Here is a 26,024-nt window from a genome sequence, read left to right on the forward strand (position 1 = left end):
TCCGGAGGGATGGAAACATGACAGTGTTGAGCTGCAATAAGAAAGTGTTGTGCTTACATTTCTTTCTTCCTGAGAGAGAGAGAGATTATTGCTTATGCTCTGTCTTGAACCTTTGGGATTCAAAGCGAAGTCTGAGCTTGTGTTCAGAAATGAGGCTACAAAGCTGTATCAAAGTTAATCAATTTTCAGCATGACACACCTTTCCAAATCAGGAATGCTACCTTTGTTACTAAACATGATCTCTGCTCCCATTGCAAGCTAAGGCTGTTTAAGCATTCCAGTCTTTAAAGGACCTTCAGCACCTCGCACTGGAGTTGTTGCAGAAGTAGGTTTCTTTTTTGAGACTCTGCAGCTGCTGTGGCCCATAAAAGGCCATGACTGAGCCTCACACCTCTGTGAGCAAAGTGACTCTCTAGCCACATGAGGTTTGAGCTATTGGACTAGCTGTCACACTGCTGTAGTGTGATTTATCCACCCTGAGCTTCTTCCCAGCCAGTGCTGTGCCCGGAGACCCAGACAGCCCTCTCCTACCCAGGGGTCAGTGCTTTATTGTGCCTATCTGCTCAGTACCCTTGGAGGCAGGACAGCATTATCTCCTTGAGGTACAAACAGCAGGCAGAAGCATGGGGAAGCTTGCCTGAAGTAGCATGGACAGCTGGCAAAGAGGGAATTAAGCTTGGTTCTCTGAGGCTGGAGTCAGCGCCGTAGTCAGTGCTCTGTATTGCTTTCACTTTGCTCCAGTTGGCTGGTGGGGACAGCCAGAACACATTAGCCATGTTAGCTAACGAGAGTCTGCAGGGTGTGAGTGGATGGTCACTGACAGAATGGTTTTACTGATGAAAGAACTGACCATCCTGTTACTGCTGCTTTCCTAGGTATAATCCAGCACTGCTTTTAACTGTCATTTCTGAACTGAAGTTAAGGGGCTTTTTTCTTTTCCTGCTCCCCTGCTTCTGTTGCCTTTTTCAGGTCTGCTTGGTAGGTGACTGTGTTGGAGGAATTTTGGGATTTGATGCCTTATGCTACAGCAATCAGACTGTGTCCGAGAGCCAGAACAGCAGTCGGCGAGGAAGCGTTGTGAGTGTCCAGGTAATGCTGGCTCTCAGTGGCCACAGCACTTCCATTGCCCCTGGTTTTAGTAAGGATCTTTTCATGAAACAACAAAGACTTTCTTCCTTATCAGTGACAAACATGTGTCTTTAGGTGCATGTACGTCTCAGTTTGGGTACATTTGCTCTGAACAGGGATATTTCACCCTCTGGTGTGAAGCATCACCCACACCCACTTCACCCACACCTGTAGGAAGTGGTTTGGTCTGAGGCACTGTATTGCCCTCAACTGGATCTTGGGGTAGATGGGGAAAGGAGGATGGAAGGAGAAGGTTATAATGTGGGTGTATTCCTGATTCAACTGTCAGAGTGGTAAATCTGTGTATTTCAAATCCCAGGATACCGACCTCCTGTCTCCTGGAATAACAGTGAACAACAGCTATTGTTCCAGTGGCTCTAATCTGGAAGCCAGCAGACACCTCAGCAGGAGCAACATTGATATTCCCCGTAGCAACGGAGAAGATCCAAAGAAGCAGCTGCCACGAAAAAGGAGTGATTCATCAACCTATGAACTGGACACGATAAAGCAGCATCAAGCCTTTCTTTCAAGGTAAGATTTTCAAGGAAGAGAACCAGCAATATTCTGGAGCTGCAATTGGTTCAACTGTGAAGCCCAAATGTTGCTTTGTCATCCTGTGATAAGCAAGTGCTTAATTTAGATTAGAGGAGTATAGATTTCAGTGTGTTGTATATGCAAAAAAAAAAAAAAAATTAACAGCACTGTTGCTGAGGGGCAATGAGAGAACCCAGCTTCTCTCCTGCATCTGTATTACAATGGCAAGAAGCCCTTCATCCTGTTGCTTGACAGCCAAGGCAGTCACTTAACTGCTTTTTTGCTGTGCTTGCAAGTGTGGGATGGAGATCATAAAGCAAATGCAGAAATTGTGTGAGGGAAGACTGTGAAGCAGAACTGGGAATCGAGTGTTGTATTAATTTCAAAGCATCTCTGTGAAAGCTGATCTTGAGTTGGCTGGCCTGTTCTTGGGAAAGGTGGGTGTGAGCCAAATATCCTTTAATTTTGGCCTAGTTCAAGTGTGAGAATTGAATCGTGGTGCCCTTTCCTGTCGTAGGAGCAGGTTTCTGCTGATATGGTGGCAGGATGCTCTGGATGAGTTATCCTGAACCCGAGCTGGTTGGCTGGTTCATGGAGCAACCTTCAACTGCACGTGCGGATTGTTCTGTCTGTGTGACTATTTGGCAAAGCAACCCAAGTCCCCTGTATGGAGCAGAGACAGGCGATTGTATTCTGTCCCCTGCCAGGGCTGCTCCATTGCACCAAGGTCGTGTTTCAAATTTCTTACTCACTATTGAAGTATCACATTCCTAAGCTTCGTCAAATGGACTTTGAGAAACATATCTGTTAACATAACCGATGAAATTTTCATAGCAGTCTTTCCGTTGCCGCTGATCATTCAGGGATCACTTCTGTAAGCCCGGAGGCTTTTTCTGACTTGAATCATCATCGTCAGCCTGTAGGACTGGACAGCCCAGACCTTTTCCTCCTGCAGGCCCAGAGGAACCGCAACATTCTTTTAATCCCTCTTCCCCCATGTCCCTGGTACTGGGGAGCAGTGTCCACCAGCAAACACCATTATCTGCACTGCAGCTGTGTCCAAGGCCATTCCTTTTGCCCTGTGCCAAGCTGAAGGCTTGTCCTGCACTTCTGCCCCCTCCTTCACTCCTTGCAATCATTGCTCCAGCACAGGGGCTCGTGTTGCCCTGCCATGGCAGGGGCCATTTTGTAAAAGATTTGTAGGAGAGAGAAACTATCGAAGTGAATGTTGTTGGTACACAGAGATACTATATCCAGAAAGACAGCTGCATTTTCAAAAACCACAATAAGCTGCTCAGCTATTTCCAGCAGGTTAATAAAAGGCAATCAGTCTCTTGTTCTTACCTTATAAAACCAGCCTCCTGTATTACAGGAGAAAATATGAGTTGTGCAAAATGTGCTCTTTCTCCTCCTTGTCATCGACCTCAGGGGCATGGACTCAGCTAAGGAAAGTGGACTGGCATCTTGATGTAGTTTTACATTTAGTTTAGAATAAGTGCTGGGCCTGATGTGGATAATGGATTGCACAGTTTGTCATTTCAGATAGCTTTGTCCTGGTCCTTCCTTCTCCATCTCCAGAGGATTATGCCCACTGCCAACATGTAGTACCTAGAGTTCCCTGGCAAGGGCTGTTGGTGTTCAGTGCGCTGATGGATTGGTGCATCTTTACTTCTTTTAGAGTTTATAACTTTTCAAATCTACCTTTAGTCCTTGGATCAAAAATAAGTTTCTTCCCACAGCTCAAGAGCAAGATTCCCTGAGGGAAAGGTGCAGGTTGAAGCTGCTGTACCAGCTGTCTCCGCACCTCTCCCCCTCTGCTCCCTGGTGCAGGGGAGGCTTGGGTACAGTGATTCACCTCTTCCCCTCCTTCATGACAGCAGGTCATCACACCCGGCCCCAGCCCTGGACCTTGTGCTTACAGCCGTCATTACTGAGCAGCACAGTCAGCAGCAGAATGCCCCTTCAGCCTCTCTGTCACTAAGTAATGATTTTCCCATAAAAAAACAAGCCCTGATGTGACATGGTTTTGTACAGGAGATTGACAGAGCAGAGCCAAGTTTTCCTAATGGGCTCAGCAGACGGACAACCTGGCATACAGGGGCCTTTCTGTCCGTGCCGATTGCAGATTTCAGCTTGTGCCAAAGACACTGATTTTTATTCACGTATCGGACCTACCCGCTTCCCTGGGATAATGCCCAGCAAGCCAGAGCAGCATCTGGAGATTACAATCACACATTTATTTTTAAATTCGATCCTTCTGCACAACTACATTATTTCTGGCTGTGCTGTACTTGTATTATTGTAAACGAGTTGATTTGCTTCTGAAATCCATAAGCTCTTGTTTAATTAATGCACACAGTACATCTGCTGCTTTTTAAAGGGAGAACAAGGCACTGTAGGTTGCTTGGAGCATGATGGATTCAGAGTTCCCCTTGGCTCTCATTTCTTTTGATTGCTAAAAAGACTATCAAGTTCCCAGTAAAAGGAAAGAAGCTATCCAAATTGCGTAGCAGTATGAGTGCTCTCATTCTCTTCTGTTCCCCATGAAGAGATGCTGTGGGAAGATGGGTGGAATACCCCAAAAACCTCTTGCACCTGTCCTGCCATAACACATCTGCCATCGGGATAATCTTTCCTTTTGTGGCTTTGTTTGAATCACACTGTTGTCGCCCTGTCTTCAGCAAAACTGAACACGTTCTAAATAACTTTGTATTCCTTACATGCAGCAAACTTAATGTGTTGCAGTCTTGTCAGCTAAAATAATTGTAGCTTCGCTGAAGGTGGCTTGTTTTTTAAATGTGTTTCAGCGTTGCACGTCTTGGCAGTGTGATCTCAGGGAAGCTCGTTCACATCACAGAAATGGGAACATGCTCATTTTAGCTGTCTCTGCTGTAACCTCCTGTTGCTCTCACTCTTGACATCACTGTTTTGACTTCCGTGATTTGTATGTCTGGCATAAGTCAGCTTGTCATTTCCCTGAGGTTGGTAACCAGGAGAATAGTCCCGCGCATGTGCCTGCATGCACCTCTGGAGAATTACACGGCAGTGCTGCACGAGAAGGTTTTTAGCATCCTTTGGAAGTGGTGTTCAGCAGAGATGCTGTCTCTGGGATGATGCGTTATTTGCCAAAGTAGGAAAACAAAGTCCAAGTGAAGCCCATTTTTCTTCTCAAATGTGTGAGTATCTGCAGCTGCTCATTTATTGAATGGCTATCCCAGAGGAGGACTGTGTGTGAGCAACTGCTCCGGTGCCACAGATGGTGGGGAGTGAGCAGCCCTGTTTCCATGAGCACAGCAGCGCTGGGACGTCGCTGCCCAGCCGGGCAGGCAGCGCTCTGCCTTCAGAAGTGGCCTTGATGAGCAAGTGCTATTGCATACGGAGACACGGCAAGTGCTGGTGACCACCTGGGATTTTGACTTGAGGCCACAGAGCTGGCAAGAGACTGTTGCATTTGCATCATCCCTGACTCCAGGCCAGTAAACCTTTTATCCAACCCAACTGTTGTGGTATCCATTTATCCTACATATTTTATAGAACCTGTTCAGATGCTTTTTAAAGTGTTGGCAAACACCCTGTTAAGTCACTGCTGGTACTCCCGTCTTCAACTCTCCGCTTCTAATTATAACAGTGATAACCCGGCAAGGCTGCCATCTGAATCTGCAGAACCTGGAGAGCAAAAGAAATTGCAGCTTTTTGCTTTTGGGTGGTAACAGAAGAATCTCAGAAACCCTTTTGTGAATCAGTTTATTAGTGTTAAATATCTGTCATTTTGCTGTCTAATCCCAGATCTAGACTGCAGAGAAGCACCTCATCCTAATGTGGGGTTGGATTCCCTGGATTTTCATCTAAGTGTCCAAGGGATATGTGAATTTAAATCTCTGTGTTAAATCTGTGTATTGCCCAGCCTGCACTGCACACAGGTTGAATTTTTGCAAACAGATAGGACACCTGCAAGAGAGAGGGAAAGCAAGATATGTTTTATATCATTGTTCTTTTTAAGTACAGTTACCTGGAGTTGTTGGGCTGAGGTTGAGAGGTAGTTTGGTAATAACTCAACAGATGTGGCCTTACAGGCAGAAGTGGGAGAGTCCTGGGTGCGTGATAAATACAATTTACCACGTGGCCACTGAGTTAATTATCCCAGATTCCCGTTCCCAGTGAATGCCATACACATGCATGGAAGCTGTGGTGCAAACTCGGTGCACAAAGATATTAGGAAACCCCCTTGCAGATTTTGATCTTTCTTTTTCCCCTCCCATTTTATTATTTTTTTTTTCCTTTTCAATCCTGTAACACTTGTCCAACTACTTCCACGAGGAAGAAACGGGTAAGCACATCTTTCCATAACATTTAAGAATAAGGTGATGGAAGAAACTCAAATGTTGGCAACCAGGAAGCATAGCAATAATGTGTGTAATGGAGTGAATCACTATAAAACTGGTTTTTTCCCTGCTACTCTAGTAATTTTGGCTTGCTGGTTATTTTATCTTGCAAATGACTGTTCTACTAGCAGCAACCAAGATTTTGACTCTTCAAAGAAAAAAGATTTTGAGGAGGTAAGAGTGTGTAAATGAACCCACTTGAAGCTTGGATCTGTACAGTCTAAATTATGCCAATGTAGTGGGGTAATTGTTTGGGGAACGTTTTACTGGCTAGTAAAACTATGTACTGAGGCATGGTGGGTTGATTGGCACAGTTCCTCCACTAAAGAGATAGAAATTATATTCACTGTCAATCACTGATCTGGCCTTCAATTATGAAAACACAGAGTAAATAAAATTTTTACCTTATTTTTCTTGTTCTTGTCCCAGTTTACATTCTAGTGTTCTGAGAAATGACCCAGGATCCAGGCGATCTAGTAGCTCTACTATGTTGGATGGAGGAAATATTGGAAAGTTTGAATTTGAGATCACTGACTTCTTCCTCTTTGGTTCTCCCTTGGGTCTGGTTCTTGCACTGCGAAAAACTGTCATTCCAGCTCTTGACAGTAAGTCCTGATGTAAACTGCTGAGCTCACTTAATGGATGGTGTTAAGCACCTCCTGCTACAAATGCAGTAATTTGATGAGATAAACTGGTAAAAAACAAACATTTACATATACGTTGCACTGTAAGGAAGCAGATCACTGTGTGCTCTCGCCAGTACTGATTATAAAACTTATTTGCAATGTACTTCCAAACATTAAAAATACAGGGCAATTCATGAGTCTATAAATGTTGTAATAAATTGTTTCAGTTGACTAAACTGGAAGATGAGGGAGATGATAAATCCTTAGTGCTTTTTTTTAACGCAACAGTTGTCCTTTTTACAGACAAATATTTACAATATTCTAACAAATAACCTTTTGATACTTAAGGGTTTTTTCTTCATCTTTTTAGTCTTTCAGCTCAGACCAGCTTGTCAGCAGGTCTATAACCTGTTCCACCCTGCAGACCCATCTGCTTCACGCCTCGAGCCTCTTTTGGAGAGGAAGTTCTACCTTTTGCCCCCCTTTAATATTCCTCGTTACCAGAGGTTTCCACTGGGTGATGGCAATTCTGCTGTTCTGGGTAAGTCACTTTGGATACATATTAGCTGTCTAAAGGATTACATCCCTACTTTACATGAAATTATCAAAGCAATTGGGAATGACAAGAAAGAGAATTGGCCCTATAATGTCAGCCTTACTTCCCATTTACCAGAAAAGTAGTTTTCTTCCAGGAGAATCAGTGCCTTGTGACCCATACGCCCTTTATTTGTCACCCAAAGGCCATCAGCTGTTGAGTCATGATGTGGTAACCTCTCTGCGAAGATCCCTGTTTTACGCCCAAGCTGGTGCTTGTGTTTGGGACTGAATGAAACATGATTAACTTGGCAGAATTTAGGACTTCGATGTTTGGAGGGCCAGTAAAAACTGGAAAGAGCAGAGTCAACAGTGAGATGATGAGATGATTTAGTTGGTTGCAACCTGTGCTTTTTCATGGGACAGGCTACTGCAGGTCAGTGGACTGGTGACAGTGCCTTGCCCTTGCCACCTTGCCAATGAGATACTTTGTGTTCATAGGATACCTAGGATTCCTCTGCCATCAGTGGCCTCTTCACTTGCTCTACCCCAATTGCAGCAGTAACAAAGCCTAAACTGGCTGTGTGCATGCCCTTTTGTCTCACCGGGTTGCATTTGAAACAACTGTGTCCTGACCATGCCCTGCCTCAGCTCCCATTACATCAATGCCCTTGCAGTTGAGCTAATAAAATAAATTATATTTCCTACCATCTTCACCTCACTTCTGTGCCTACACTCTCATGGTCTGTTGCCATTTCAGTGCAGGCTCTCATTGCAAGGAGCTTTTGGGGAAGCTCACCACTGTGCAGAACTAAATTTGACCTTTCTGCTTTACCTAAAGCTTTGGTCCCCTGCAGGGTCAGGGCTTTGGGGCAGGAAGAACAATTGCACTGTAATTTTTCCCTTGCTACAGGTTGTTAGTCAATGGCTACTTAAAGTCAACGTTGCAACCAAGAGTCACTAATATAAAATTAGACTTACAGCACAAAAGAAATCGTACTGGTAAACCAGAGTAGAATATCAAAGCCTCCAGCTAGAAAGATTGGGATTTGGTTGTTGGGTTTTTTTCCCAAAGCTCTGGTAGCTTTCCATTTGTTTAATATTTGAATCATGCAGGACTAAATGAAGAGGAGTATGTATCTAGAGCTGAATAATTCCAGTGATACTCTGCATGATTTTTAAATTGAAAATCCAAAGCAGTGGTCTCCTATGTATCAGTGTCTTCAAAGATTGTGTTATAATTGCTGAATCTGGAGTCTGATTTGTTAAATGGGCATGAACTAAGCCCCATGTTTAATAAAGTGAATAAAATACTTTCTGCAGGCCCCACTCACTTGTCAAATTTAGCAAAGATCTTGCTGCAACACTTTTTAAAAATGGATCCACCCACAATTACATTTGTACCCAGTCCAGTTACAACAGCTCAGGGAATCTATAGCAACTCGAAAAGCAATTTGCTTTTTGGGTGTATTCTAGGTATCAGCTGCAAGTGGCTTCTTAAAAAAAAATCCTAAACGTCTTATCTTCTTCCTCTTAAATACATTTCAAATCCCCTGTTCTCACTGAAGTCAGAGGTAGAAGCCTCATTTACACTGAGCAACCTGTATTCTGGTTATCATTCTGCACAACAGCAGGGATCTTATTAGTTTGCTGTGCCTCCCTAGACTTTTAAGGTGGCTGCGTTTAGAGAGACACTTGCTATGTAGTGGAGAGGAGTTAAACAGCAATTAGCTCAACTATGAGAAGGGTAGAGTGATTTTGAAACCCTCTCCAGGTTTGAGCCTTGTTATTTTAAGAGATGCTGCTCTGTCTTGATGAATAAAACTGACAAAAAAGCAGCTTTAAATTCTCTTCTCATGTAACACAAAGCCTCTTCATTTGCTTATCATAAAGTAACAGGCTATTCCTGTCCATTAGAGTCAAAATTTCAGTATTGCAATTTATATGTTACCCAGAAGGACTGTTCTAACCATGATTTGCAAAGCCACTACTGAAGTTAGTGTTTACTGTAGGGCGCTCCAGAAGAGTGGAGCTGCTATAATTAAGCTATATGATTTGATGATCACGTAAAATTCAGGTGCTCGATTATAATTAGTTATGTACAAAACCTTCTGTAACACTGCCTGTTCATATTTCTTCATGCAGATAGCTAGCTTTTTTAAGTCCACGATTCAGAAAGCCTCTTAGACTTTTTTTTTTTTCATTTTCTCATCTGTACTAAATGTTGGGTCCCTGTTTCATTGCAACCTCCTTGCAGAGTGAAATCAAATTCACATCCCTGCTCACTCCTGTGCTTTGCACTGTGTAGGCTGTGAGTCTGATTCAAGTAAATCTCCCCTTACAGCATACTTTTTTTCCCCTTGTAGTAAAAAGATTTCTCTGGATCTGCTGGGTGTTTATGGATTTGGCTCATTGGAGAAGCTGGTTAAGAGGATTCCCTTTTCTTTTGTTGTTGAAATGCCATTGTTGTGCTCTCCTCTGCTACCAGTTAATCTCTCTGATGTGGGTCTATTTGGAAAGTCACCCATGTTTTGTTCCTTTTACTCTATTTGAAGGTTGTCTTTTCATTGAAGATTCATAGTTGAAGTGCTCAGTTGTAACTGTTTGTATGTTAACACTTTGTGGCCGCATGTCTGTTGTTCTTTGTCCTTCTGTTTTGTTTTTGTTTTTGTTTTTTTTTTTTTCCCCCATCTGCTTCTAGTTGAGACAATCCAGAACAATCCCATCCTCCTCATGGAAAGTAGCCCTCTGGGTGCTCTCCAGCACCAGGACAGCTTCATGGAAACAAGTATCCCCGTTCCCGTACTGAATTGGCAAGATGTTTCCAATAAAAGTGCTGGTTTTGCTGAATGTGTGTAATCTACACTTTTGTATTGTCTATGGTGTTGGGTACTTGGGGTGCTTTTTGGAGATTGTATTATTGCCTCCTGGAGTTGAAATCTTCATGCTGTGTCTCAGGCTGTGCCACATGAAATAACCGCTTGGGATCATGCTTGGGTCTGGGAAACCCACCATGAAAAAGAGTTGGGGTTACAGACTCTGTCCCATTCTGGGGTTAATGCTAGAAGGGGAGACTGCTGCCATGTACTTACCTTTTTCCATCTGTGCTGGCTGTGCCTCTGGAAAGAGGCTTTGGCACAGAAAGACAGAGTCCCTGGGTGGCCCTGCTCGCATGGTACGCGCCGTGCGCAGAGTCCCCTCGGAAAGGGTTGGTTGTCTGCAGCATGTGACTCCCCAGCAGTCAGCCACGCTGCGCCGGGGCCAGGACTCTAATTAATGTCTGTGTCAGACCACATTTTGTCCGGTTGAGTATTTCATGTTTGGACACTCCTTGTGGCTCTGCTGAACACAGTGATTGAGGCTTTCAAACCCCAAGGTGGCTATACATGTTGGCTTTTTAAAATTAATTTCTTGACTTCTGCCTTAAAAGCAAAGTTTGATGCATTTGTTTTGCCTTATTTTCCATCATAAATGCTGCATGGCCTCAATTATTCTGGTTGTGGCTGGTGCTACATCTGCGATTTTAATGAAACTTGACTTTGTTTTAGTTTTTTCTTCCCCGTGTGTCTTACTTGCCCGTTCTCACCCCTTTTTCAGTGTTTTGCATTGAGAGCTTGGTCCTGCTGCCTTGTCTTTAACAAGCTGACCCTTGCTGTTTATGAGCAGTCCAGTACATTATGTGGTCATACAGGATGGCAACATTGCTGACTATTCCAGATAGTCTCTCCCTTTGTCTTTTGAAGATGTGGATCATTTTTAGGTGTGCAGTTGCCAAGTTGCCTGTGCTGTGATGTTCTGTAACAAAGCAGAGGGAAAGGATCTCGTGCTATTAATTAGTCGCTTTGGAGGTCACTGATGAAATGCCGTTCAGTTGTCACCTGATATTTCCTGCTGTCAGGACAGAGCTTTTAGAAGCTTCTCTGCTCTTTACCTTGTGTGTCAAGAGCATGCACTCTTGTGTGGCCAAGCAGTGCTTGGTCTGACAGTAGCAAGTGCTGAAACCCAGTTCAGCCACTGGACTGCAGGAAATTTCCAGAAACATAAAAACTTACAGACAACAGAAACCTATGTTGTTCTTGATCTCAGGGTAGTGACCGCAGAGTGCCCAGCACTGACCAGTGACTCCAGTGCAAGGAAGGTCTGGCCTGTGCTGAGCAGCTGGCTGGCTTTTCTATTTTTTTATTTTTTATTTTTATTGAACCTTACATATTTTTTGATTGCTTTCAGTATTTCCCGCTTTGGTCCCACAGCTCAGCCTGCAAATAGCACATATTGAAATCTGCCATTCAGATACCCCAAGGACTTAACGCAGTGCCAACAGTACATTAGGAGGATGGCCCGGTGCCATTCACATAGTGGGAAACGATTAGTAAGAACATTGACAAACGAGTTCATAAATGAAAAGGCATAACACTGAAATGAGTATTAAAGATCCATACGTAGGCAAAAAAAAAAAAGTGATTTTGCTTCTTATGTCATCTCTTCCAGAAGTGCAGTTAAATCTCAGTTCATTGCACTGGCCCGATGTGTGTGTGGTGCAGTTTGAGCAGCAGCAGGTCCTTTGCTGGGAGAGAGGGTGCTCAGGGCACTGCTCGAGCCAGGTCTCCTCTTCCCGAAGCTTCCTTGTTCTGATAAAGCCTGCCCTCAGACACGGTACGAAGTACACTTACACTGCAGCCAGTGCAGTAAACTGGGGGCACCTCTGTCCTTACCTGGACCACATAAATGAACAGCTAATCTTGATGAAAGTCTTGCTACTGCTGGGCCTGGTCCAGCCATCCGACTTCACCCTGGGCTCAAAGTGCTTCCCTGAAAAACCTCCCTGCGATTGTCAGGACCGGAGCTGTGGCTGGGGATGCCACCTCTGCAATGCAGAAGACTTTAGACTGCTCCCTTTCGGAGCAGGAGTGGTTGTAGGCGCCGGCATCGGTCTGTGCTGGCATGGCAGCATCTGATCCCACCCTGGTCCCCAGGAAAGCCCCCTTGGTTTCAAAATTGCAAGAGCAGGTGCTGCACAAGGGGTTTGGTGCAAAGAATACACAGAGTTTAGGAAATATGTTGGGGAGGGGGATTCTCAAGTCAGGTCCCTGGGTTTCCTCTGGAAGTCACTGTCACTGCAGCTCTGGGGTTGAGGAAGCTTGGCTGAAGGGGCAGTAATGCATAAAACAGGTTTACTGTCCATGCTTCCTGCCCTGTCTTTTCCTGGCCCTTGTTTCTCTTAGAAACTGTCCTGTTTCAGGGACAGAGGGTGTGTAGCTTGGAAAAAGGGAGAAACACGAGAGCAACCCGAGTGGGCTGGAGCGTGGGAGCGCTGCTGTCGGGTGGCACTTCATCCCCTGCAGAGCAGACTCCTGCCACCAACACGGGCAATGCTAAACTGAACAGTTCAGTCATGCTAAAAGAGTTCGGGCTTTTATAGGAGAATTACTCCTCTGGTGACACTAGCTAGGATGGTGTTGGAAGTGCTGTTGAGGTTGCTTCAAACTCATTGCATTCAAAGATCCCTAGTTAGGCCCAGGAAAGCGAGACTGGCTAAAAAGAGCAAGCCCAAAATACCACTGTTTCTTCCTTTATTCACTTTCCACTTTCTGGGTTCTCGAAAAAGGAGATAAAATTCAGATAGAGCTAAGTGAAGACATGCTAATGGAGCCAAAGCCATGATCAACCCAGGCAGCACCACATTTGGCCCAGCCTTTTCTCTGGTGTAGCATTGCTGTAACAGTCTTTGGCATGTCTTCCAGCTGCTTGCTAATTCAAGCCATAGATGTTTTATATTAAAGGGAGAGGAAGAAGTTCAGGCTTTGTTGGTAGGTGTTAGTTAAACCTGAACCTGACATTTTTCCTAGCCCAGACAAAGCCAAACTTCTCCTTCCATCTGACTGAGTTCAGGGAAGCTAATGGTCATCAGCTGTGTTACAGCTGTGTTGGGGCACCCGTTTGATGTGACACAAGTGCTTAAGCACAGAAGAATCTGTGCAGGCAAGGGAAAGGAGAGGAAGGAGTAACTGGGGAAGAGATGAGAGGGTTGTCCCAGGTCACACAGCAATGGCAATGAGACCCTTTTATCCTTGAGACCTTTGTGGGGTTACTCCTGGCTTGGCTCATGTTCTGTGAGCACAGCCTCTGCTTGAATTGTCTGCTCTTGCTTGTGCTGGTGCTTTCTGCCGTACTGGCCTGGTGGTCCCGGCTGGGTTGTGGATAGTGGTAGCAGCCTTGACAGCCAGCAGCTCAAGGCAAGGTGAAAAGAAGAGGAAAGTGCTGAGAAAGTGATGCTGGTAATGGCCTTTCAGGCACAACGTGGGCAGTGTGTGCAGCTCATCATCAGGTCAGGCTCCCGCTAAGGCTCAGATCTCTCAGTCCACAAAGCTTTTACACAGAGCAGCTTGTGGCCTGATTTTCCCTGCAGAGAACAGAACTCTTTTACCAACACTTAGCTATGCATTTTCTCCTTCATACATTCCCTTTCCCCTCCACTGCAGCAGGATTTGTGTGGGCACAGACGCTGCTGCTGCGAACTGAGAGATCGGATGAAGCAAATCAGTAGCCCCAAGCAAAAAAGATTGATATTAAAATAAACCAGTTGCCAAAACAACGCCCTGTGTCAGCTGCATACTGGGATTAAATCCAAGGATATCTAAACTGGCTGAAATAGGCGGAGGATGTTGGTGTGTGGGAGTAATGTATTCGCGTTCCCTGTGGCATCAACTGCCTGACTGGACACAAACCTGTGCCCTGTCTGATGCCTGGGAATAAAGTTCAGATGCTGCTCCTCAGCTACAGCAGAGATGGGCAAAGTTAGAATGGTAGTAAGTAGCTTTGCTTTTGCATGTTACTGGCATACTGGTGCTGCCTGCTGTGAGGTACTTGGTATTGGCATTACAAACCCTCTGCAGTGCAGGATCTTGGGATATCCCAGAGACACTTAATTCGGCCTCGTAGCCTCCACAGAGGGGTGGATGCTCTTACCAGTGTTATAGGAAGAAAACTGAAATGCAGAGATTTTATTGTGACTTGCAGCATCTCTCGAGTTGCCAGTCCTGAACATTTTAGATCCATTTCCCTCCAATACATGTAAAAGATCTACATGAGCATGACTAAATCCTCCTTTTCTGTATTTATGTACTAAAGGGTTAGGCCACACTTGATAAACCTCAGGTTGGGATCTAAAAACCCAGACTTGCACATTGTACAAAAGAAGCTCTGTTTTCACAGAGACTGAGTGCTCCCCGATCCGCCAACACCGATTGGAGATGTAAGTGCTCAGCACCAGACTCCTTTCTTGCAATAGCCCTTACTTTAGTTTAACGAGTGTTGGCTGTATCCATTAGCAATTAAATACAAGTTCAAATTTAGTCCCTGCCAGGCATGAAAATGTTTTCTTGATTTTTTTTTTTTTTTTTTCTTTTGCACTGATGCTTCTATCTTGGAGATATTCATTTAAGTCTAAATGTTTCAAGAAAACAAATATCCCCTTTCTAAGGTGTTTTTTTGTTGCTCTCCTTACCTTGGTTATTTTGTCTTGATGTGAATATATAAAGTTGTGTATATTCACATCTGTATGTATGACACATGCTCTGTTATTGCTGCTTGAATAAGTCTGCCTGGATTTTTCTTTGGGGTTTTGTATTTGGTTTTTGAGCTACTTATTTTGCTTCTCTCAATCAAAGACTGCTCCTCCAGCCACATGTCTCTGCCTGCTGTGGTGTTTGCTTTCTTTTCAAACCAGAGCTCCGATGAAATGCTTTTTTCATTCCAATCAGTTCTGAAAGGTTTTTGCACCTACCAGCCTTGTTTGCCTCCTTCCTCCCCTCGAGTTCATCTTGCCCAGCCTCTGTCTGTTGGTCTAATATTTTGATTTCCCTGTTTCAACTTTGTAGCAGATGTTGTTCAGTCTCATGGTGCCGTCTTCATGGAAAGCGCGTCCCTGTCCACCCCCATTTCAGCCCCTCAGTTCAGGGGCTTCCGGAGAGCCAGTGAGATCAGCATTGCCAGCCAGGTCTCAGGAATGGCAGACAGTTACACTGCTTCCAACATAGCCAACAGTAAGTGTTTCACCCCCTCCGAGACTACTGCTCGCTGCCGCACCGCTCTCTCAGCGCCATGCACCGGACCAGAGCCACGCAGCTTCTGTCTGTCTGTCTGTCTGGGGTTGTACTTTCCATTAATAACAAAAAGCTGGAATTATTCCACCTTCGCCTGGTTTTGCCATAGTCAGTGCTACGTGTTACCGTGTCCCCTGGAGGAACAGATGATTTATTCAATACAGGGGCCACCGCTGTGCTACGCATGTTGGACTGTGCTGGTGATAAATTGTTGGAAAAAATATATTGATAATTGATAACTCTGAGCACCATTTGGCTGCTGTGCGTGGTGAGGGTTAATCCAAAGGCATGTTTCTGTGCTGCTGTTGATAAGTCGTGCAGAACTGGTAAGGATCAACACTGCCAGATTGATAATGCAGGATGCAGCATGTGGCTTGATGCAGATCACTTAAATGTGGCCCACAAAAATGGGGATGAGTAAGCCCCTCTGAAATGCTTAAAGGGTTCCAGTTATTTATTACTTTACATTAGAAATTCAGCTCTTCTGTAGCCTGCAGGGCAGCTCAGAGTCAGCCAGTTATGACCCATATCCCAGAGCCGAATGAGGAATCAAAGGGATTTTTTTTCTTTGTTTTTTTCCCCAAGACCTGTATAACTTCCTAGCTAATACGGTAGAGAACAACAGCCTTTGTTAATGGTTCAGCCCCTTCTTCATTTCAGCTGAGGTGAAAGATTAACAGTCTGTGTCCTCAGGGACCTCTGATAACTGAGACCAAAAAAGGCTGAAAACCGAACAAATTTAAAACAGAACAAAAAACAGTAACAAAAAAACCCGCACGAAAACCCACACCATAAAAACCTTCAGCCCAAACTCTTGTCCCAGAAGGTGGCAAAGATTTAGATACTCCATTCCTGGCACCTTAGACTACAGGGCTATGAACAACTCACTTCATAACTAATTACTGAGGATAATAACACTCCCTGAGGGAAGTGTTAGTTGCTGACGGTCTGTGGACGCTGCTCAGGGGCTGCTGTAACTTCTTGCCCTGTTTGAGGCAACACTCCGCAGCAGGAATGAGTTACCTGCGCTCTGACAGACAAGGTTTTCTTTCCCAAAACACATCCAAAAGCTGACACCGCACTCCCCGTGTGCGTTCTTATATTTGTCCCGGTAAGACATCTTGACAACCGCTTTGCTAAATATTCATCTGCTTGGGAAGAAGGCTCCTGGGAGTGAAGGTGTTTGTTTTGTGCTGGTTTCACACCCACGGAGAGCTGCCGAGCACGGCCGCCCAGGATGGGAAGCGGGGGGCGGTGGTTGTTCCTTACGAAGTGTTTACGCCGGGGTGATGCCTAAAGGCCCGCATGATGCGTCTGCGAGCTGACGGCAGGATCAGGCCCATGCAGTGCTTGCCTCTCTCTGCTTTCCTTGCACTCTCCCTGATTATTTAGCTTCTGGTTTGTGTAATTTATTCTTCCATGCACTTCACAGCTGTCAAAACCTGTTTCTGAGATTGGAGAGGAAGAGTCAGGCCCTGGTGTGGGCTGCACGTGCACCCTGACCCCTCTGCAGCCTGCCCCAAGGGCTGTCGTGGCCCCTTCCTTCACCTCCCAAGTGCTGACATGTCCTCTGAGCCCTGGCTCTGGCTTCGCAGCTCTTGCGCTTGACCTTGTTAGTGTGGCACTGAGGATTGGATGTGGTCCGTGCTTATCCCACAGGGAAAGCTGGAGGAAGTCTGGAGGGGCACCGCAAAACCATGGTTCCCTCCCGGGAGCCCTCCCAAGGGTGCAGCTTCCCTTGCACTATGGAATTCTGGAGGATGAAACTGGTGTTGCCTGTGGCAGTGTGTGTGTGTGGCGTAATAATAAGTGTGATTTCTGCTTTTTTTTTTTAACTTTATTTTTCCTTTTAGAAACCAAACACCACCTTAATCATTGTAGAGGGTTTAGCCTTCTGTCCCAACTTGCCCTCCCTCACAAATCCCCTACCCAAACCTCATCCAAGAGACGTAGGCAACATAAGCATGAAATCCCTTTGAAGGGAAGAAAGCTCAAAGGGCCGTGGAGTCAGGCTGCAGACTGTGCTCTTCGGATACCCGACCTGGACATCAAGACAGGTATTCTGGAGAGATCCACTCCGGTCGACCTCCTCTCTCATTTGATAGTCACAGAACTTCACAACAAATCTATGCGCTTTCACTGAGGCACCTGCAATTTCTGATTGCATTTTAACAAGTATTTCTGTCCCTTTGCTCCGAAGATTGATCATAACACGGCTAACAACTTGGCAAGAGCAGGAGTTCTTCTAGGTAGAGCTGTGGGGACAACGCTTCTGCCTCCACCACTGTCTTTTGAGCATGGAAGAGTAAATCCTCTCTGCTTCCTACAAAGAATCTGAAATTACCCAAACTGGGGACTTGCATGAGAAAAGAAAGATCGGGACACGACCAGGAGCTGCCAATTTGGAAGACAGGGAGTCAGAAATGGCTGCGGGGAGGTGCCTGTGTGATCCGGAAAAGCCATGTTGATCCATCAACGCCCTCCTTCTCCTTCCCGTGGCTCTTGAGAAAAGCAAGGGCCTGGGCCTTCAGTGCAGCCGGGGCTGGGCTGTGGGGATGTGCTGATGCCATAACCCTCTGCATGTTGCTGTGGTGGGAGCTTTGTGCAGGTCACTGGAAGAAGCTGGTGGGTCCATTTTTTCAGTACAGCATCTGTGCTCATCACCAGCTAGATTTCCCTTAACAAGAGGGGTTTGTTGGATTGTACCTTATACCTGGCAGCTTTCCTGGAAGTCCATAAAAAGGGAACATTGTCGCAGAGAAAAACCAAGCTTGAGAAAGCCCTTGTCAAAGCCTTGGCTTGCAACCTGCATGCAAACACAGCTCCTCCTGTTTCTCTCTTGATCTGATCCATCTTCTCTTTCCATGACCGCTTTTCCAGGCTGGAGCGCGCGGGGTTTGAGGACTCCTCACTGCTGGGAAAGCAGCTCACGCCTTTGAGGTCTGAGGCTTTGGGCTGAGACATGCTCAGAGTCAGAAAGGATATGTGTGTGGGCAGAGTTCAGGGCACCGTTGAGGTGTGGTGGTGTCCCACAGGTGAACAGTGGCTGTCAGACACTTGACTCCCCGCGGGAGAAACTCTTCTGTGTTGTCTGTAACCTTGCCCGCCCAAAATCCTGGTGTATTTTTCAGTCCTCTGTGCAGCGAAGTCCCGTGCCCCCACATACTTTTCTTGATGGCCGCTGCAGAGGCTGTGCTCCTGGGGAGGCTGGGCTGGACACCTCAGTTGCCTTCAACATGGTAGCCCCGGAGGGCAACAAAGACTTGTTGGGGACTGCCAATCCCGGCAGCATGTGCCATATACCCTGCCTTGTGGTGCCTTTTAGCATCTCACGTGGGCTCCTGGTATTCTGATCCTCTTTAGTGTGGTCAATATCTGGATGCTATTCCTTGGTGAAAGCGAAAGGAGTTGGAAGTGGGGCCTGGGCATGTACTGTGGTGAGCAGAGCACACACATCCCTCCTCCCACAGCTCCAGGGAGACGCGTTTCTGTCTGATGTTTCGGTACGTGGATTCCCAGGCTCATTCCGTTTGAGCCTTGGACCCCTTCCCCGGGGTCTGGACTAACAGCCACTTAATACCTGCCCTCTAGTGCCTTCCTGTTTGCTTAAATAAAGGGAGAGCTCAAGTGCTGGTGCCCCTGTGTGTTCCTCCCTCAGTCTGAGCAAACACTGAGCCCTGGGTTGGTTGTTCCCTCTTACCAGTGCAGCCAGCCAGGGAGCACCCTCCCAGCGTACCTGGAGTGAAGAGCCAGAGCCTTGAAATACTGTTTGTGACGGAGACTGCATGTGCATGTGAACCCCCTTTGTCTGAACGAGTCTTTTGCTTCTAGTTGCTGCCAAATGGTGGGGAACCAAAAGGATCGACTACGCTCTCTACTGTCCTGATGCTCTGACGGCTTTTCCAACGGTTGCTTTGCCACACCTCTTCCACGCGAGCTACTGGGAGTCCACAGACGTTGTCTCCTTCCTGCTGAGACAGGTACAGTCATCCTCCCTCTCCCGATCTCCTTTGGGCTGAAAAATATTTTGGATTCTTTGGTTTTTTCCACTGCACCTTCCATAACTCTTGTTGACACATAGAGATGAAAAAATACCCTTTGCTACTGCAGATCTGTTTTCTTCCCCTACTTTTTGTTCCCCATCTGTGTTGTTACCAGAGCTGCACATGTGCAGACTTCACAGATATGTGCTGTCACACCTGGTTAGTTTGGGTCTGGGTTTTATCATCAGAGAAGGTTTCAGATGGGCTCACCAGGGAGCCATGGAGTGAGCCCAGGGCTGTTTCTTATCAGGTCGCAGTGGCAAAAGTTAGTGGCACTTGTTTCTTGAAGTGAGCTGTCCTCTGCGAGTTGGGATCTCAAGTCTGAAGCTTAAAGGGAACTTCTGGATGTACAAATAGAGATAGCACCAAATACAATAAAACCAAAGGAGAAGTTTTGTATGAATTTGAGGCGAAGTTTTGTATGAATTTGCCATGAGTTGATAGGCAGAGTTCAGTTCTCCGTTTTGGCTTTCTGAGTTATTGTGGTCTCGTCTAGGAACTCAGACCATCATCACTGCATTGGGATTTAGTCCTTGTTCCTCCAGTACAAAGCAGTTCTCCTGGGACTGGGTAAATGGGGATTTCTGGTGTCCAGAGTCTGACACCTCAGAGTCTATCAACTACATTTGGCCTGAGATTTAAAATTACTGTTTAAAATGTGTTTTTCCTAAAAGAAATACCTTTTCTTCAGTTCCATGGGGATGGGGGGAAAATTATTTGCCTTGCAAAGTATGAACCCCCCAAGGAATGGTACTTAGAGCATTGAATTGGAAAAAGCAAAACTAAAAGCAACTCTGTAGATTATGTTGCCCACTTCAGCACTTGGGTTTGCTTTGTGTTAGCTCAGCTGTTAAGCCGTCCCCGCTCTTTTCCAGCGTCCTTGACTGCAGCTCTCAATTATTTATGATTCTGTTGGCAAACTTTCTTTCAGTGCTATCTTCCAAATAGTGTGGGAACCATAAACAACAGACATGTCAGTGCTGGTGGCAGCTGAGCAGGAGCGATAATCCAGTGAGACCCTTTCTTCCCAGGCTGTACCTAGCCCAGCGAGACATCTCTGTGCTCGCACACACCTTGCCAGAGCAGCTGCTGTGAAACCCCAGCCCTGCATCGAACTCAGCCTCACGGGGCTGAAGAGATAGAGAGAGACTCGTAATTGTGCATGAGGGGGAACAATCATGACAGTCTCATACAGAAAATGCTCCACTCAAGAAATAGCCAATTACTCAGGATTCAGCCTGAACCTGGGTCTGTAGTACAGTGTGGGGCTTTGTATCTTGTGGCTTGAGGTACCTCTCCATCCATTCAAAGCCTGCCGGTGGCCGCCTCGGTAGCCTGGCACCCCCCTTCCCCAGTGCCTGTCTCTCCTCACTCATCTCTGCCTTGAGACAAGGGTTTTTCTCATCCCCTGTCTTCTTGCTGTCCTTCCAGAGCACCATGCCACTTCTTCCCCTAATAAGGACTTGTTTCTAACTGCCTTTGAAAGCCATCTCCGGACAAAATGTTAAAGTAAGCTGTTGAATACTTCTAGCCTCCAAAGATTAAATCTGGTTAAAACAAGCCCAAATAGGACTCAGAATAGATTCCTGATTTAAATAATTTTCAGTAAAACTTGTTATTTTGTTTACCTTGGATTTCCATGAACTCCCTCCCCAGCAGGCTCATCCTCCCTGGGGTCCTTTTTCCATTTCCCTGGAATTAAAGCAGCTTCAGCTCTGCAAAGTGAGCTGGCCTGTGTCAGACCGCTACAGCCGAGGTCAGCTGGAGAGCTGCTGGCCACACAAAGTATGTTCAAGACCTTGTAAAAGAGCCCACGTTTAAGAGGCTTCTTAATTTTTTGGTGGGGTGGGATGATTAAGGACTACTGCCAATTTTGGAGTTGTCCACAGGGTCATCTCTCAGTCTTACAGCGGTCTTTGAGATGTCCCCTCGTCTTTGGGTGTTATTCTTCTTTTCTCCTAGAGCTTAAGAGCAATCTAGGTGGGATCTAACCTTCCTCTCTGCAGGTTCCTGCTCCTCCATCCCTGCCCATGCCCTGGTGACAGGCAGGAATTGTCCCCAAAGGCTGACTGCGAGGCATCGCCTTGCCCCCTCTCTGATCCTCGTTCTGGTGCGGTGACATCCCACCGGCACAAAGTCCTTGAGCTCTGTCAGCCTCGGAGATGAGGTCAGGATGGACAGATGCCCTGGGCTCTGCCTCGCATGTGGCTGAGCCAGACCCCTGTGTGCCTCTGCCAGGGTCAAATCAGTAAGAGGAGGAATAGCCATGGGGCAAGAGCAGCCCGAAATGTGTTTAAATAGAAATAAGAAATGAGCTGAAGGAACAGCATCTGTCGGCATGAGGCCAGTCAGAGCAGCTGGTGCTGGATCTGTTATGAGAACGGCAGAAGACTCGTGTTCAAAGGAGACCAGTCCCTTGCAGACCATGGGAAGGGACTAATTAATGCCTGGAGGAAGGGCAGAGATCTAAGCGCGGAGCTCGTCCTGCTGTGTTAGAGTCAGTTTTGTCCCTCCTGACAATCTAAATAACCTGTGTCCCAGCCGGGATTAAGTCAGCGCTGGCCGCAGGCTTTGCTAGCTCGGAAGAGACCACTTGTCCTTGCAATTAAGGGAGCAGCCTGTAAAACCTGCAAGCTGACAAGCCAAACACCCAGGAGGCAAAATTCAGGCTGCCTCTGTCCAGGCATTGCCCTTACTCAGCGCTGGCTGGGGAGATGCAGAACAGCATAGGCAGGAGGAGGGGGGTCACTGCGCAAGTGGCTGACGTCTGGATGGGATCTGTCCTCCTGCAGGTGATGAGGCACGAGAACTCGAGCGTTTTGGAGCTGGATGGGAAGGAGGTGTCTGTCTTCACCCCCTCCAAGCCCCGCGAGAAGTGGCTCCGCAAGAGGACACACGTGAAGCTCCGGGTAAGGGTGTTTTTTGGGCTGCCTCCACAGCAGGAGGGAGTGCTGTCGTGTAGCGGTGTTTTGATTTGGGCTGCAAGAACAGCACTGAAAGCAGCCAGCATGGGCACGGCTGTGTCTGTCCGCAGCAGGGACAGAGGATTCTGTTGCACTGCTGGTGTATATTAGTGATTATATCCTCCCCATGTAGTCGTGAAAGAGCAACATGAAAGATCTGTACCAGCAAGGTCTCCTCTTGGCCTTGAGTCTATGGAAAATGCAGAAAGCGTTGGCTGTGGGTCAGGGAAAGGGACTGAACATCTCTCAAAGTCCAATAATGCAAGTTCTCTGCTTGGTAAATGCCTTTTTCTCCCACGGAATGTCTCCAATTCCCAAAAGAGGGCAGTTCTCTGCTAGAGCTGAAACAATGTCAGCAAATTTCTCTGGCAGCTATTTGTATTGCCTCTTAAATCCATAGTGTGAGAGGTAATATCAGAACTGCATGTACAAAGTGCTGTTGAAATTGGCTCTTCAGCCATGTACGCTCAAATCCACCCCATCAATGTGGGGCACAGAGTCTCACCTCTGCCACAGGTTGTTTCTAAAGCTGAGAGCTGTGGGTGGCGGGGAATGGCACAGAGAAACCCATGCTCTCCTTTGTCTGGTTATATTTGGCATTTCCCTGTGAGGTTGTCCAGTAAACTTTTTTCTTTTTTTCTTTTTTTTTTTTTTTCCTTTCCCTCTTGACTTGTGCAGAATGTTACAGCCAACCACAGGATAAATGACACCATTGCTAATGAAGATGGGCCCCAGACCTTAACTGGAAGGTTTATGTACGGTCCGTTAGATATGGTCACACTCACTGGAGAAAAGGTACCGTGTCTGCTATGGGGGTTGCGCATCGTGTGGGAAAAAGTATGGGGACAGGGACAGAGGTGGTGCTGGTCAGTGCCCCCTTGGTCCCTGACAGGGTTTGCTACCCTTGAGTCTTGGCCAGGTTCCGCTGCTTGGACTTGTGTGGTGCCTCCTACCAGGAACAGTGTTCATCATGGAGGTCTTGGCCACCGAGGCTGGGTTTCCTTCCAGCATCCTGATGTTTGGGTGCTTCTCAGCTCAGATCTGTGAAGTGCAGAGGGTGGAAGCAGGACCCAGCCCTGCTTGGGCTGGAAGGTCCCCGTGCTTGGCCTGTTCTACTTGTCTGTGTCTAATGCTGTTGCTGACCCAGTTTTGCTGTTTTCCCAGGTGGACATTCACATCATGACCCAGCCGCCGTCAGGAGAGTGGGTTTACTTCGACACAGAGATCAGCAACAGCAGTGGCAGGATTTCTTACGTCATCCCTGAGAACCGGCGCCTGGGCATTGGCGTGTACCCTGTCAAGATGGTGGTCAGGTGAGGTACCTTGGAGCTTAGTTTGCAAGAGGAACTGTTTAGTGTGAGGAGGAGAAGGCTGAGGGGAGACCTCATCACTCTCTACACCTACCTGAAAGGACATTGTAGAGAGGTTGGTGCTGGTCCCTTCTCACAGGTAATTAGTGACAGAACAAGAGGGAATGGCTTTAAACTGCAACAGGGGAGGTTCAGACTGGACATGAGGAAAAAATTTTTCACAGAAAGAGTGGTCAGAGAGTGGAATAGGCTGCCCAGGGAGGGGGTGGAGTCACCATCCCTGGATGTGTTTAAGGGTCGTTTGAATGAGCTGTTGGGGGATGTGGGGTAGGGGAGAACTTTGTAGAGTAGGGCTGAGGTTGGACTCGATGATCCCAAGGGTCTTTTCCAACCTGAATGAGTCTGTGATTCTGTGAAAAGAGGAGTTTGATGACTGTAGAACATGGTCCCTCCTTGCGGGGCGGCTCTGCTTGTTGGGTGGGCTCAGAGCCTGGTTTACCAGCAATAAGGACAAAGCTATTTGTACTCTAGAGCTGTGAGAGAAAGATCCACGTTTTATTCCGACACCTGCATCATCAGCAGCATGGTAATTGAGTTCCCACTGCAGGAGCAGGCCTTCTGCACCACAGACATATGGCCTCACGGTCATCTACAAAACTGCACAACTGAGCATATTTTAAAGACCATAAACTTGTCCTTGAGGAACAGAACTTCGTACTTGTGATAACTCATGGCCCAGGGGCTCTGGCTCAGCTCCAGTTGCTGGTGGTGAGCTCTGAAAGGGGGAGGAGGGGAGCATCTTCTCAGTGGCGAACCCAGCAATGGTTTTCTGGGGGTATTTTTTTAAGTCACTGACGCCAGGGCTCCAGAGTAGTATTTCCATCCCCACTTTTAACACAGAGGCCCTCAGGCAGTGCCCGTCCCTGCTGTAACCGACGGTGGCGTCACTGTTAGAGCCTTTGGGCCAGCTTTGGGTGCTGCTGTGGGCTTGTGGTGCACTGTGGGACCGGGTGATACCTTCTGAATATCTTGATGCCTATAAGTACCTGCATCCCTTTCAGGGGTGACCACACGTACGCAGACAGCTACATCACGGTCCTGCCGAAGGGGACAGAGTTCGTGGTGTTCAGCATCGACGGCTCCTTTGCAGCCAGCGTATCCATCATGGGCAGTGACCCCAAAGTCCGCGCCGGAGCGGTCGACGTTGTAAGGTCAGCGGCAGGGCTGGGGCAGTCGGTTTGTTTTACGCTGGCATTGCTCTAGGTCTGCAATCCATTGCCTTGTGGCTTTCCTTCTAGGCACTGGCAAGACCTCGGCTACCTCATTATCTATGTCACGGGCCGCCCTGACATGCAGAAGCAGAGGGTGGTAGCGTGGTTAGCACAGCACAACTTCCCCCACGGGATCGTCTCCTTCTGCGATGGGCTCGTTCACGACCCGCTGCGGCACAAGGCCAACTTCCTGAAATCCCTCATCACAGACGTAAGCCTGGGCCTGCTGAAATACGATCGTAGCACAGGTTTAAATTGCTCCTTGTCCAATTGTCCCTGTCAGCACCAGTCTCTTGGCAGCAATGTGACCTGCGGTGGAAGATTAATCTGTTCATTTTATTTTCATCCTTTTATTGCTCTACAAAAGTTTCTATGCTGTTAAATTGTGTCATCTCTGCTCTGCACTGCTCCATTTCATCACCGGTCCTCCCAGCGCCAAATGCCTAATGAAACAGAGGCAGCAGTGCCTCTCTTCCCCACACGTGCACTATTTTTCCCCTGTTTGGTGACTTTCTGGCTGCCCGTGATGTAACCAGCAGGTCTGAGAGGGTGTGGAGCTGCTGCAGAAATGGCCTTGCACCACACAGCCTTGATGGGAGACTCCATGGAGCATCTTCCCAAGTGTTCAACCCCAGGGAGGTCTTAACATTGCTCAGCCCAGAGCCTCAGAAAAGCTTCAGATAAAACAAGGTTTCCTCTGTCTGGCAAGTGAAGGAACTGAGCACTTGTGCCCTGCCTTGAATAGCAGGGAAAGCCCCTCCTTAACTCTCCTGGACTCTTGTTTTGGCCTCAGTCATAGTGGCGGAAGCAGCTGGCCCTTACTTGCTGCCTGCTCTCCCTTGTCCTCCAGAAAAACAAGTTTGTAACCAGGATCAGAGATTTCCTTTCCCTCTCCCTGGCCTGCCTGTGGCTCCGGGGGCAAATCTGACTGGTCTGTGGTAGCACCAGTGTCCCCACCTCCCCTGCCAGCCCCGGCTTCAGCCCACTAAGGAGAGGGTTGGCCAGGAGCTGCTCTCTGCTTGGAGTGGAGGCAGATGAATCCCTGAAAAGCAGCATATTTTGCTGCCTGTCCCTTCTTCTCTGCCCACCAGAGTTAAACAGCAGTGCTGCCGTGGCTGGCGGAGGGGAACG

General features: G+C 47.1%; 1 protein-coding gene across 13 annotated transcripts in view; it reads left to right on the forward strand.

Annotated features, from left to right (window-relative positions):
• The window catches only part of PITPNM2 (phosphatidylinositol transfer protein membrane associated 2), a 142,001-nt gene that overhangs the window by 110,689 nt on the left and 5,288 nt on the right, over positions 1-26,024 (forward strand). For 9 of the 13 annotated variants that reach the window (XM_074887155.1, XM_074887156.1, XM_074887157.1 and 6 more), the window contains 13 exons: positions 970-1,089; positions 1,448-1,659; positions 6,474-6,649; positions 7,041-7,211; positions 9,906-10,055; positions 15,082-15,246; positions 17,160-17,363; positions 19,138-19,286; positions 22,142-22,258; positions 22,991-23,107; positions 23,477-23,625; positions 24,684-24,833; positions 24,921-25,104. In XM_074887155.1, the coding sequence (XP_074743256.1) occupies positions 970-1,089; positions 1,448-1,659; positions 6,474-6,649; positions 7,041-7,211; positions 9,906-10,055; positions 15,082-15,246; positions 17,160-17,363; positions 19,138-19,286; positions 22,142-22,258; positions 22,991-23,107; positions 23,477-23,625; positions 24,684-24,833; positions 24,921-25,104 (2,064 nt within the window). The other 4 variants (XM_074887166.1, XM_074887165.1, XM_074887167.1 and 1 more) reach the window with 4 other exon arrangements.

The sequence above is a fragment of the Strix uralensis genome, chromosome 17 (assembly GCF_047716275.1).
Source record: "Strix uralensis isolate ZFMK-TIS-50842 chromosome 17, bStrUra1, whole genome shotgun sequence".
Lineage (NCBI taxonomy): Eukaryota > Metazoa > Chordata > Aves > Strigiformes > Strigidae > Strix > Strix uralensis.